The sequence below is a fragment of the Calypte anna genome, chromosome 5 (assembly GCF_003957555.1).
Source record: "Calypte anna isolate BGI_N300 chromosome 5, bCalAnn1_v1.p, whole genome shotgun sequence".
Taxonomy (NCBI): domain Eukaryota; kingdom Metazoa; phylum Chordata; class Aves; order Apodiformes; family Trochilidae; genus Calypte; species Calypte anna.
Window position 1 is genome coordinate 11,409,623 of NC_044250.1, and position 14,657 is coordinate 11,424,279.

At 38.2% G+C, this 14,657-nt stretch overlaps 1 protein-coding gene across 1 annotated transcript in view; it reads right to left on the minus strand.

Annotated features, from left to right (window-relative positions):
* Positions 1–3,255: 3,255 nt before the first annotated feature.
* ABCC8 (ATP binding cassette subfamily C member 8) overlaps positions 3,256–14,657 on the minus strand; it is a 63,722-nt gene continuing 52,320 nt past the window's right edge. The window contains exons 30-39 of the mRNA XM_030451430.1: positions 14,510–14,612; positions 12,987–13,100; positions 12,238–12,358; positions 11,953–12,083; positions 11,329–11,407; positions 10,398–10,506; positions 8,768–8,871; positions 8,206–8,339; positions 6,811–6,873; positions 3,256–3,862 (exon numbers count right to left, since the gene is read on the minus strand). Coding sequence (XP_030307290.1) covers positions 3,725–3,862; positions 6,811–6,873; positions 8,206–8,339; positions 8,768–8,871; positions 10,398–10,506; positions 11,329–11,407; positions 11,953–12,083; positions 12,238–12,358; positions 12,987–13,100; positions 14,510–14,612 — 1,096 coding nt within the window. The 3' untranslated portion in view covers positions 3,256–3,724. The remainder of the gene's footprint in view (positions 3,863–6,810; positions 6,874–8,205; positions 8,340–8,767; positions 8,872–10,397; positions 10,507–11,328; positions 11,408–11,952; positions 12,084–12,237; positions 12,359–12,986; positions 13,101–14,509; positions 14,613–14,657) is intronic.

Sequence of the window (14,657 nt, forward strand, 5' to 3'; positions counted from 1 at the left end):
TTATTTGTGTGAATAGTTTTATCTCCCTGGATACATCCATTCCTTCTGGAGGAGTCAGTTTCCCAATACTCCATGCTTTCTCTTTTTCTGGATTGCCTTTCTTGCTGCTTTGATAAATTAAAATGACAATAAGGTGCCCTGCCACCTGGCTGAGCTTAGCCAAAGATACTTTCCTTTCCTAAACATTTTTTGTGTGCTTGCTGTGAATGTCTTCTGCACCTACACTTTTACTTCGTTAAGTACATGATTTTATATACAAATTACCTTAAAAAAATATTGTAACTTTTATACTCTTCTTTCTAAACTTTTAAAAACAAACCCAAATGGATGAAGTAATTTGAAGATTTACTTGTCAAAGACGTATTCCTTCTGTGGATGGCAGCTCATAATTACTTCCATAATTTTGAAGTGAGCATGAAGAGGCTCTATAATATCATGCAGTATTCACTGGTAATATTCCACACTCTTCTGCAGAAATGGGAATAGGCATTCAAGAGGCAGTCATGCCTTTCATGCCGTTTTTCCTTCGTCTTTTCTAACCGTTATCTTATTCTGTACCTTTTCCTCCAGGGGGCGGTAGCTACATGAATGTAGAATGAAAAAACAAACGTGTATTTTAGAGGGAAAGATAAACTGTTTCACAGTCTGGTGCTAAGAATGACCCATGGAGCCTACTACAGCAAGTGTTGCATGAATGTGCTCCCCAGATTGGTTTTAGGAACGATGAACTCTATAGAGCTAGAAATGCATTTCTTTGTTTCCACTCTTTGTTATGCCATTTCTTTTCCTTCACTTCTGAGCTCTTGGCCGAGATGGGACAACAAAGCAAGTGGCTGCTGCTGAAGAATTTCAGCAGCAGAATTAAAAGAAGCTCTGTCTTTGTGGATCAAGTGACAGATACTTGAAAGAAAAAAAGTGACAGATCTTCTGAGTGAGCCAACATATTTGTGCTAAGAGCTGCTGAACAAACTAGGCTCAAAGGAACAAACAGTCCCACTCTGTGGTTTTGAATCATGAACAGTTAACTTTTTTTCACCTGTAAATAGGTTTTACATTTTAAAACTGCTCCCTGCCCTGACTTAACCTAATTTTAGTGGTTATCAAAGAAGTATAACTGTTAAATTAAAATGTAGTTGGCACCATGGTATTATTCTGCTTTTAGTAGCAGATGTTTCAAAGACTACAGCATTAGCCTAACATGAATTAACCTCACAAATCACCTTGCTGGATGAGTGGCTGGGCAGGAGAAAAGACATTGGAGTTGGTTAAAACCAGAGGGGAAGGCATGAGCAGAGGTGGGAAGAGGGCTAATGCAGCAAGCACGCTGTGCTTCCTGGCCTTATAAGTAAAGAGAGTTCCCTTGGAAATAAGTGGAACAGAGTGAAATGGCCACGCTGAAACAAGAAGATAAATGCTAAGAAGGTTTTTGTATAATGGGAACATTAATAGAGAGCAAACAAAATAAATCAAACCCTGGTTACATCTCCATGAGCAGCCTATTCACTAACATATTCAGGGCTGAGCTAAGTCTTATCCCAAAGGAGAAATGAAAGTCTGGACAAGGCTTCTCTGGGGCTATCTTGCACCCATTTTAGTTCAGCACTTGGCTTACTAATGCTTCATTGCCATACAAAATACATTTGCCAGCCTGATTCAATAGCAACTTCTGGAAAGCCCATCTTGAGGCTACAGGTTTAATGACTCAGATAATAGCAGTGAGCCTCCCACCACAGAATAATTTTCTTCAGTACCCCTTTGGGTCACTGTTGGGGCTCTTGCCCTTTGGATCTAGGAGGCAGAAACTCCCTGGGACTTGACCCCCTATAAAAAAAACCCAAAAATCAACACAACAAAACAACAAAACCAAAACAAGATAAAATGTGTTGAGGAAATGTGTAGTTTGTCCAAGTAGTAGCTAAGAGCTTTCCCTGTTCACACATATTCAGCCAGCAGCATGGTACCATTAAAGATATATATATATATATAATTGTTGGGTATGAACCAACTCACTCTACTGTCCTGCAAAACTACCTTGGGAAAGATAAGCCTCATTTACAATGGAACCATCTGACCCTTGTACTTGGGAGTTCTTTCATAATAATGAGATATAATACAGTGTTCTTAGTGATCTGCTGTTCCTTTACTCTCTTGCCAGGTAAGGCTGTCAGAAGCTTGTGGAATAGGAGCTGGTTCAAATTGTAGTGTCAAATCTGAGGCACTTCATTAAAAGCATAGGGAACCTCGTTGTAGTATGCAATGACAGAACTCATGTCTTTCCTCTGCACTTGTACTGTTTTTTGTCCTACACTCTCTCATTGGTTGTATATTCCCTGGCCTCAGTTTAACACCCATAGGTACTGCACAAGTAATAGGGAGATGCTGCAAATCCTCTGCTCTAGAGCTGGTAAGACAACTTAAATAGTAACAACAGTTCTTCAGTTTTCCTTCCACTGCTGAAGTGCTGGAAGTAATGCATTAAATATATATTCCATGAGAACACTGAGATTTCTTTTTCTAGAAAATAAAGCTTTTAAAAAACAGATTCTAAATTAATAGAGCAGGCTAAAGAGATTAAAAAGGAAAAAAAAGGGACTTCTCCCAAGTGCAAGAAATTCTTAAAAAAGGGGAAGAGGCCAAAAATGAATGTAAAGCCAAAGTTATTACTAAAAGAATAATGGTGAAAAATTCATTGCATGTTTTCACTGGGTCATTGATGTTTTAATCCCGAGCAATTAGTGAGTCCTTGAATGACTGTCACAATCAATAGACTGGGCAAGGATAAGCAGTTGTTCACCCAAATTAGGATCATTTCAGGGGCTAGAAGTTATCTTGTAGCATGTATGCATCTAAGAATGTTTTGGGGTTTTTTTTTGGTTTGGTTTGGGTTTTTTTTTGTAAGGATCACAGTGAATCTAGAAACAGTGTGACACTGGGTGAAATACACAAGACTAGGAGACAATTAGACAAGCTGTCGTGGTTCTGAGCTATAGGGAAGGGTTTGATACTCTTTACCACATTTTTAAGTAAAATTTCAAGATGAATTAGTATGTCTGAACTGGTCTGGAAACAGTGTGCATTAAACACTGATAAAACACTGCATAAACAACCTACCTTCTCATAACTTCCTCACAGGTAGAGGTGAAACTGCCTAAGATGAAAAAAGACTAAAAGAATCAGCTTGTTATTCATTTCTAAAAGGTATTAAAGAAGAGACCATGAGACACAGACACTATGAATAAGCCACAATATAAAAAAAAGTTTTATAGATTTTATATTTAGATATTAAAGATTTACAGTCATATGATTAAAAGATATACAAGTTTTTGAGAAATACCTTTGGTATATAAGTTTTTCTTCTGCATTAGCTCATTCATGAGCATTATCTACAGTAGGGCAATGACGCATAAAAAACAACATTAATAAAATGAGTTACATAAAAACTCCATGCTGGCTGTCTGTTTGATGTGTGCTCTGCCATATATTCCACCCATGTATTTTTTTTTTCCACCTATATTTCATGAATCTTTGGTAGCAAATAAAAAGAGTAGTATACAAAAAAAAAAAAAAGGGAAAGTACATGGATAATTCATTAATGCTTCAGATGGAGAAAACTTGCTTTTTTTATTAAAAATGAAAATCTCAATTTATTATGAAATAATACTTATTTACAGGTATCTTACAGTTTTAGAAAATAATACATTTTAAAATCTTTCATTCATTTTTATTACTTATCTGCTTGTACGAAAGAGGCAAAGACACTGTCTTCTTGTTCTAGCAGAACCTCAGGCTTGTCATATTCCAAAATAACCCCTCTTTTCATGACAATAACCAAGTCTGCATTGAGGATTGTGTGTACACGGTGCTGAAAAAACAAACATACCAGTTCAGTGAATATATTATAAGACAGACTTCCAGAAGTTAATTTTCCTTTAAAGTTCAAATTTGATATAGGCTACTTATCCTACTTTTAATCCTAATTTACTCTGCAAATATTGTAGATAAATATACAGACCAAGAGCTACATGGATATTTAAGCACCTTAATTACACAAAGGTACTTGTGTCACAGAATCACACACAAGTTCATACTGTGATGTCCCTAGCCTGCAATTCTGCCACCACACATTGTCCCAGGAAGGTAGTCAGGAAGAGTGGAAAAAGGGCACATGAGTGTGGTGTGATGCATGAGAGTGCTGTCCCAGTCCTGGACTAGATCTAGGTCATGGGGGGTCTGGAGCTTGGTGTGGTTTGTCTGTTTGTAAAACTGATTAGGTCTCTCTTTTAAGAGCCTCTGAGCTTTCATAAACATTTTCTTGAAAACTTTCAATTGGAAAAAGGGTTTTTCCAGGCCTGATCCCAGCTGTATGAACAAGAATTCCCTTTTGTATGCTCTGGGCCTTGCTACTGTGAACTTCATCTGATGCCTCTTTCCCCTTGCCTTGTGATTTTGCAGACCTCGCATGTCCTTATGTTGCCCTTCTTCCAAGCAGAAGAGGACCTGGTCCACTCAGCTGCTTCTCTTAAGGAGCAGTTCCAAGCCTCCCATCATTCTTGTGCTTCAACATTTTTCTGTTGTAATGTGTCATGCTGGGAACAAGGAGACTGAAACTGCACACAATAATCAAGGTATGTGTAAACTATAGACATATCCAGTGGTAGGATCTTTTGTCTTTTTCTAGTAAGCCCTAACATTTTTACTATTTTACTGGCAAGAAACCTTGTCAGTTTCTTCCACAGTGAATACTGAAAAGAATTAATTTATCTTTTGTTTAATGAATGTCTTTTTTTTTTTTTTTTGCAGTACTGTTATCTTTCCTGAGAATTCCTTTCATGTAATAATCATCTAATGGCCTCAGGGGTTGACAGACTTTTTGTTCCTAGGAGCTTTGGGGATACATTATTAGTTTTGATGGCTTCCAGAAGCTGCTTTTATATTTCTGGGGGGTTTTGTTGCTGTTTTTTTGTTTTGTTTTTTGTTTAAATTTCTTTGTATTCCCCCAGCATTATTGCATTATTTGCATATAACAAGCTAAAACTTACAATTTTTGTTTTCTTCATCTGGGCATGAGTTCAGCTTCTATAAGAATGCCTTCATTTGTTCTAACAGGTTTTTATTTGTTTAGCCATACCAGCTTCTTTCCATCCTGATTCAAACCTTTCCTAATAAACAGCATGCATCGGCCCTGGGATTTTTGAATACAATTCTTTAGTAATTTCTATGATCCTTGTAGATTCCATTTTATTTGATGCTTCTTTTAGCTTCCCCCCCCCCCTCATTTATTTTTGTATTTTTTCTTTTAGAAATCCTCCTCACTTTTAAGAACTCCACTTTTCTAAAGTGGAGTGTAACTGCATTGGATTTTTTCAGCTTGCATTACTGCTGCCAGGATATTTACTCTCAGAATATTGTGGTCATTGTTACACACTCACTCTTCATTCATTAAGGTTCATAATCAGATCTTAGGAACCCTCAGTACCAAAACAATTCTTGTATTTCCTTCTGTGGCTTCCTGACCAGATGTTCTGTGAAATAATCACTGAGGGCATCTACAAATCTCTTCACTGCTGCAGTCCTGTGACATTTATCCAGTCCACAGGCAGGGGGAAGGGACTGAAACATCACATTCCTGTTGTACTTGCTGCTTTTGTTCTCTGAGCTCTTTCAGTATAACACAATCAGTGCTGCCATCCTTATAAAATAACATCAATGATAATACAGACCCAGAAATACACTCTGCTTATCCCTATTCTTCCTAAACATAAATTAGGAATATATTACTTTCTCTGGGGCAAAAAAATCTATTTTTACTACAGTGTTTTAAATGCAAACCCACCCTCTGTAAAACATATTCACATTAGGAAGTAAAACCACTCAAAAGCTTATTCCAATGTGCAGTTTGTTTGAACTCTGCAGTTTCAAACTCACTAAAATAGTGAAAGAATAATAAAACTTTCTCAATCTATCCCTACACAAACTGGAAAAGTTACATAAATGCAAACTGCAGTTCAACTCATGCAGAGAAATAAGGACATTTCATGCTTATGATTTTTTTTTCTTTTTGTAATAGCAGACTGAATAGCTACCATAAAACAGGTTTTCTATTACACATTTGCTAAGTGAAATGAAAAAGATACAGTAAAATTCCTGAGTGTAGATTTCTTGCCTGGTGCTTAATTTTCAAATGTTTAGAAGCATAATGACTTTATTTTACCTCTCTGAAATTTGTGTCATTTTAGAAAGCTGAGGGCTGGAAAGATATGTATTGCTTCTGACATATCTGTCGAGCCAACTCCTTTTATTCAGGTCAAATCTCTTTCATAATCTTTTTTTTTTTTTTCCCATGGTCAAGGTCTTTGAATATCCACTTCAAGAATATGCAAACTGATATTAAATTAAATAAAAATAGACATTCCAGAGGTGGAATGTCTATTTTAAAAAGTATGACTCATTTATTTAAATTGACATATAATTACTGTATCCAGGGGCACTACTATCACACCATTTTACTTGTCTTTAGTTAATGATTATGTAGCTTGATGGAACTTCTTTTTAGATTTCATAGTATTCAAAATTGTAGCATACTTTAAATTAGCCTAAAATGAGTAGCAGAAACTAGACTGCATACTTATGATTACATGTTTTTAAAGGCAAGCAGTCTTAGCATCACACAACATGTTTAAAATAAAAATGGAATCTTACACTGAAGCATCACATTAAAAAAAGATTAGCAGCCAAATTAACACTGACAAGAACTGACTAATCTCTTCTGATTCTTGTTTGCATTAGAATGGCAGCAGAGACTGTACTTACTGCTATTGTAACCACAGTACGATCAGCAAATGCAGTCATGACTACTTTCTGGAGTATGTTCTCCTAGATAAAGAAAAACATTTGTTACTTTTGAAAGAACAGATGTTACACAATAGACAGAAGACATTAAGAACTCTCAAGTAACCACAGATTATTCCATGCTTTTATTGATTCTTCGTTGCAGAAATGCAAAATTAAGTACGTATCAGAACTAAGTCAAAGCCTGGTCTCCAGTTAGCCCTGCTTGCTCCTGCCACTCCCACTGCCTCTTGACTCTGGTGTGCCCAAGAACTGTACTTTGGCTCCCAAATACCTCCCATCCTGACCTCAGTTTTACACTGAGAAAACCAAAGGTGCTGCCAGACTGCCCGCGTGCTGGCGCCTCTGATCTGCCTTCTTCACCCTGCTGGAAGCCCAGGAATGTCCCAGCACACTGGGAACATCTAACACCAAGGGTTGGCAGGGACAAGTAAGGGAGCAGTGCTGTACCTGGCATATTTGACAGTGGAGATGATATTCAAGATGGTCTTAACATTCATAGTTCTCACTCAACAAGTACTTATCCTTTGCTATTTAGGAAACATGTTGCTGTGTACTAAGCTGCCTACAAATGTCATTAGCACAGATACTTTACTTGCTATTATCCATTCTTTAGATATGTATCTCAAAGGAGGAACTGTATCCTCAGTATGTCAAAATTCAAAATGTATTGTAACTGGGCTGCATACAGTGTTAATTCCCAATGTTACTGATACCCAACAATCATCTTACACAATTAAAAACTGTAGCTGTTATAACGAATCCCTCCAATTATATTATTTATTCATAGAATGGAGCAGACAGGAACATTTCTCATAACAACATAACAGAGGAAAAAAATAAAAATCCCTAGAACCTACTGTCCATCTGGTGCACTACTATTTTGTGATTTAACCTCTGTCTAGCAATTTCAGGTAATTAATGCAGTAATCCACTATGTCTTTTCCACGTATATGTTTATTTTCTTGACTACTTTCAAGCCTTTTAATTTCCTAACTTGTCTGTCATGGCTGCTAAATTTGTCTGCTTGCCAATTGACCCTTCACTGACCATCTCAGCTGACCTTCCAAAGCTTTGTTTACTTCAGGAAATCAAACTGCCAATGAAAATAATATGTTTCGTTTTCCTAATGCAAGCAATGCTGGAATAACTATTACCCCACCAGTAAAATGATTTAAAAGCTCTTCAGATTTGTTATTAATGGATCACAACTACCTGGAACTGGAAACATATGTGCACTAAATATGGTGTAAGCATATCACAGAGTAGACAGACTTGCTGTCCACCCTTTTTTTTTGCATATTGGCAGCTGTCTCCCCCTCAATAGAAGCAAGAAATCAAACACTCCAAACTCACTGTTGCCATGTCAATAGATGCTGTGGCCTCATCCATGATGAAGATGCTCGTCTTCCTCACAAAAGCCCTTGCTAGGCAGAAGAGCTGTCTTTGGCCCTGGCTAAAGTTTTCACCCCCTTCTGTGACTATAGCATCTGGAAATGACATAGCAAAACCAGTATTTTTAGGCTCTGCATGTAGATATGAGAGGGTCAGATCAGAGTAGAGCACATGCCTGGAAAATAATAACTCACTTTCAGCGTAAAGATTTTCACAGTAACATTTCATAGGTCTATAACTGTTGGTGATCCAATTTTGCCTCTTTATTTCCATTGTTCAAAACCCCCAGTATTTCTGCCTCAGAATACTTTTATATATTAGACATCACAGTAGCTAAAGATGTTTAATAGCAAGTTTCACAACAATATGTGCAGTGTAGGACATTGCATCCCCCTGTCAAAAGCCACTGTCACCTTCCATATAAAATTTTTCTTCAGCAACTACCTTTTTAATAAATAGTAGATATGAAACAGCCATGTTGTGAACACTGGAAGCAATCTTCTCAAGAAGGAAGTCTTATTACCTAGGCCCCCAGGGAGTGCTTTCACCACATGCTTGAGCTGTGCTATTTCCAATGCTTCCCACAGCATGCTGTCAGTGCACTTCTTCTCAGGGTCCAAGTTAAACCTGCAGTTAGGAGTAATTCCAGAATATCAGTCATGATAAACTTGTGCAATATATTTCTTTTAGTGTGCTTAGAAACAAACTTGCAAATAATCAGAATCATGCGCTATAGATCTGAGCCTGATTTTGATCTATCTTTGGTATAAATCCTCTGGATTTTGCAGACTCAGTCAACATTTCTGCCAATGTGATTATGAAAAAATCTGACACTTCCAGTTGAGCAGAACAAGAAAAGCTTTCTGTTTTGCAGGAATCTTTGTTTTAGAATATATTTTATTCTGAATATAGAAATTCTCATGTTTTACTAGAAAAATCTCGGTACAAAAAAAAGCTGTGAATATAATTAGTGTAAATTAATTTATTAACAAAGGCCCAAAATCTTCCAATTGTCCTTTTAAATTAAATTTTGTTCTTTACTGCTATAGAAATGCTAAACAGATCAAGTTCTTTCTGAATTATGAAACGCAAGTCTTCATTACAACTGAACAAACCCTGGATTTATGAACAGATGAATCTTATTTTAGCTTGCTGTATCCAAGAAATGATAGCAACAAATAAAAATCTGGTATCATTAATATATAGAATGATGATCAGAAATAAAAGATTGAATGGTACCTAACACTTTTTATTTTTGCTCTTACTCTATGTACTGTGAGTGGCCAATGCTGGCCTAAGGATATTTTTATAGGTTAATTAATAAAGCAAAGGTACACAGTCACCTCATCTTCTGCCAGGAAGGAACAGAGTATTGGTGCTCTATTCAAGCAAGTTCAGGAGATAATCTTGGAATCTGTTCTAATGTGAACTAAGCAACCCACAGAAGCCTGTGTCATTTTCAGTGAACTCTAATGACTTTTATGTAGAAACTGTAACAGCAGGTGACATAATTCTGCACTGAGAATAATTCCTTTCTAAGATAAATGTCACAGACGTAGGTAAGGACATTTGTTGGAAACTGTGGAACTTTTTGCCACTATTTCTACTGCATCATCCTCTCAGAGAAAGATTATTTTTACAGATATATTCACAGAAGAATGTCTCAAGGACTAACAGAGCAACATGGATAGAGGCTCCATGATGAGATACACCAAAATGCTCTCAGTACTTGTCATATTGTTCTAATGCTTCCCTTTTTTCTACATTAATTTTTCAGTCCACATTTTTGTCTTATTTTTAAAGGCAGACAGATCAAAACAGATGTAGGAGAAAGAATGTTTCAACAAGTGCTGGGTGGTTATGAGTATTTGATCAATGAGCTAGCATGACTACCTGATCCTGGAGGAATAAATAATGACTGTCCCTGCTTCCCAGGCATGGGATACCTTCTGCCAACAGTGACAACTGAGTTGATGCCATCTTGCAGGGGTGGGTAAAAGCACAGACAGAAGGCAGTGATCCCCCCTACTCCAACTTAGGAGACCAGAATTGAGCAGTTTGCTATCACCAATCAAAGTAAACATATGGCATAATTATCATATTAACAGGCATAAAAGTCACTGTATGGCTTCCTTTAGGTGCATAATGCTTACCGAATGGTTCCGCTGAATAAAATAGGATCTTGGAGAATGATTGACAGCCTGGATCTCAGTGTCTGTAAGGGGAGCTTAGCAATATCTATACCATCAATGATAATCCTTCCTATTCAAAAGAAAATAGATACTCTGCTAGTTTGTTCGTTGTGCCACACAGCTGCTGGCAAAGACATTGCTCTTTCAGCTTGCAGTACAGTACAGCAGGAGCAGGCCTTGAATTGTACACCCCCTTATTGATCACTGAAATGAGTTTTCATTAAGCAGCAAGCACAAACGTCTTGAGATTGAGCCTCAGTGGGGGGGAATATGAAGTATACCTGTGATATTTTATGAATGATTAGACACACTGCTCATCTGCTTGACCATTTTAAGCACCCATCAATCAAGAAGGTAAGAGGTAACTTGTTACAATGGGAACAAGAGTTTCAAAAAGCCACATTACTATTGAGTGCGTTGAAGTTTTATCTCCAAGTACAACCATTGGGCTCTGTGGGTGATGTGGCTGGGAAACTGAGGCTAACATTTTCTGTGGTGCACAGGAAGACACTCTATGAGGTACAAGGACATGGCAGGCATAGCAGCAAATATGGCAGGAAGTTCCAGGGCAGCAGTTGCTCAGTCTTCTGAGCCCAGTGGCTCCTATCTGTGCCTTCTGAGTGGATCCTTCTCTGCACCTTCCCCTTTTATGGTTTGCTCCTACTGATTTAACAGCACAGAAGAACTTTGCATCTGTCAAGTAGAATTTTTATTGATCCAGCTTATCAGTAGCACAGCTGTTAGGTGACAAATGATATTATATGTAAACAAGGCCAGCGAGTGTGTCCTGCAGATTCAAGAATCACACTTAAAAGCTGCTGCTTCTAAGGAAAGGACTATCAAAGCACCTTCAGGAGCTAAGCATGATCAGTACACAAAAGTGCAATCTTACCCTCAAAAGTGTCAACCATTCTGAAAAATGCAAGAGAGAAAGAGGATTTTCCACTGCCTGTTCGGCCGCAAATCCCAATCTGTGACACAGAAAGCAAATGAACATCAGGTGAGTGGGAATGGGTAATATCTGTATTTGACACTTGAGGTGAGTGGATGGAGATGTTCTGATCCACATGATCCCCCTAACAGCTGAGTGAAACTGAACTGGCCATTACAGAATCCCCAGGTTCATTCTTTGTCTTTAGAAGTCTAAGCATTTAGGGATAAATCCAGGCCAGTTCTTTATACAGGAACAATAGTAGTGTGCCAACAATGGGAGTAAAGGCAAGACAGCCACATGAGAATGATCAAAAGTTGGTCTAACACAGGAAGAGGGCACTGTGGCTGCTGCTTGCACTGGGAGGCTGAGAAGAAGCAGTGGGAGTGCTAACTTCACACTCCATCATATGCTTAAAGACACCAAACTAAGAAACCCACAGACTGCTTTCCAGGGTGCTATATTGTTTTAGAGAAAAATTCTGTAATTCAGTTCTCAAGACATACTGTGGTGTGTTTTTTTAACTTTGTGAGATCTGTGATGTGTTAGTCTAAAGAGCTTCTCAGAATAACTGCAGTTGTTTACCTTTTGTCCTGGAGAGATGTGGGCATTGACATGCTTGAGCACTGGCTTTAAGTTGCTGTCATATCGGACACTGAGGTTCTGGATTTGGATCTCCCCTCTGTCTGGCCAGTTCTGGGGAATCTGTGAGGAAGCTGTACAGGGAGGAAAAAACCCCACAAAATCAACCCTCTTGTAGTAAACAAGTCAGCTCATTAAATTATTTACTGCATTTTTCATTATAAAACACTGCAAAATCATTAAAATTTCAGCAAGCTCTTTCTGCATGCTGCACAAAACTGCACTTACAAAGGAGCCCTTCGTAATTTTCAGCTTCTGTTTTGAGAAGGCCATTGATTCTTTTCACTGCACCCAGCTGGATCTCCATGTCAGCCAGGTTACGAACCATCCAATTCAGATAGTTAGACACCTGATGTAAAGCAAATACACTACTAAATTCCAGATTTTTAGTAGTTTGCAACATTTGACCAGCATGCAGTTTATATTCCTCCACAGTAATGCTTGTTCATCTTTAATAAGCTGAAGTTGTGAATGAACGATAGGGTACATATCAACAGGGTGACAACAAAAACTAAAGGTTCAGTTTCCTAACTGCAGTGCACAGATACTTTGCTACTATGGAGATCTGATCTACACCAACAGGAAGGCAGGAGGGGAACAATAAAGACAGGTGAAAAGACACCATCTTGGTAACTTCAGGTCTGACAGTCTGGAATGGCATACCAGGGCATCATTACAGCAGACGCACTATAAAAATACTCTTCACAGTGGAAGACAACATAAAAAATACAGTGCAACTTGGTCATCTTTTGTTGACATATTTGAACTAAAACTTCAATGAATACTTTATCTAAAAACTGAAGACAGCATATACTCAAATATGTCAACCACAGCACGTGAACTGAAGTTTATACATTATTTCAGTGATGTGACAGGAACCACTACAGAGGTACAGACACATTCTTTCTGTTCAGCTTTGTGCCCTGAAGAAGTACAAAAAGATATTTGGAAGACAAAAAAGGTCTTCAGATTCTTACCATAAGTGCATAGGTTAGTCCTAGGCCTACAAGTCCTGAAGAGAGGTCATTATACAGGCAATTGGTAATAGAAGTGACAGCTGCTATGAGTACCACACATGCTCCGATGTACTCCTGAAGGAATATGAAAAAGCAACATCACTGTTATTCTAAAAATTATTAAAACATTCTCATAACTTTCCATTCCAAATAACAAACCCATTGCACAATTTGAAATACAAGAAGAAACCACCACACAGCTCCATACAGACACTGCCTGGGAACATATTCTCATTTCCAAGCAGCACACCCACATTAAGGCAACATTGTACACAAGAGCTGTACCAACACTCTTAATCTTCTACTGGAGAAGTCAGCACAGAATATTAAGCATGTAATAGAGGTGGTTGAAATCATGCCACTGATGTTACCTGGGACAGAGGGGAAATGCTCATGTGAGTGGATCCTCTGTGGCTGTTGACTGCTGGGAGTGCTGGGAGGCACTGCAGTTGCTGGGTGGCTACCATCCATATTTGGTCAAGCCAGCAGTTTTTGCACAGCATGTATCTATTAGCTGGACTGTGTCCACCCCTGATGGCTTTTTGCTGCTTTAATATAAATTTAGTGATTTGACTTCCTACAGTCTTTCTATAGGCTGTTGCATAATCTTACCCAATGACCTATGTAGGAGGGAACCTGTCAGTCGTATGTGTACTGTTTAATGATACAGGTTTGATCAGATTTAGGGACTTCAGATGGTCTAGGACTGACCAGATAAAAGGGCAGTAACATTTTATTTAAGTCACACTCAATATCTGAATGTAAGTAGCAAAAGGTACCAGCTAAAGTGGAGTCTAAAATGGAGGTATAGACTGTGACACACAGTATGAATTAAGATAGACTTAGCACATATAAAAGGAGCCCATGTTACCACAACAGCATTACTACACCTGTATCTAAAAAGCTTGATACAAATATCACCATCTACAACATAGAATTCCTTGATTTGCTTCTCAAGGATTTATTTTTAATAAATGATTTCCTATGCCAGGCCACCTTACTGGCCACTGTAAGGAAAAGGCACTTGAGCATCTGGCATTCTTCAGAGGATGTAAAACATGGATAAATCTATGTCCTCCTGCTTATTAAGATGTTGAAACTTTCCTGGAGAGCCACAAGCCAAAGGCCTAACACTGACCAACAGTGCCCTGAAGGCATCCTGGCTGGCAGCACACCCTGACCAGCTCTAATCACTCTTCACACACAGTGACCTATAAACACACAGTTTGTGTGTGACCTTCACATACAATATGACCCATAAAAGCTATTCTTGTCTTGGAGAAACAGCTGCAGTCTACCTGAAATATATTCATACTTCATTCAGTTTCCAGGCTGGGTTGGGCACACATTCCTTACAGACACAGAGATAGCTGTAAAGGTACAGCTTCAAACCCCAGTTGAGACTGGGTAACTGTCAGATTCCTCCTCAGGTAGGAATGAAGTAAAATACATTTCTTGTGTATACAAAAACATAATGTACTTGCCATGCGGACTTCTAGCCAGCGATTGGCAGCTGTAAGGAAAAGGGAAGCAATATTGTTGGAATCTGTGTATTCAAGAAGTTTTTGTCGAAATTTGGCTTCGTACCTGAAATAACCAGATAAAATAAAAATTAAAAAGGACATTCCTTGG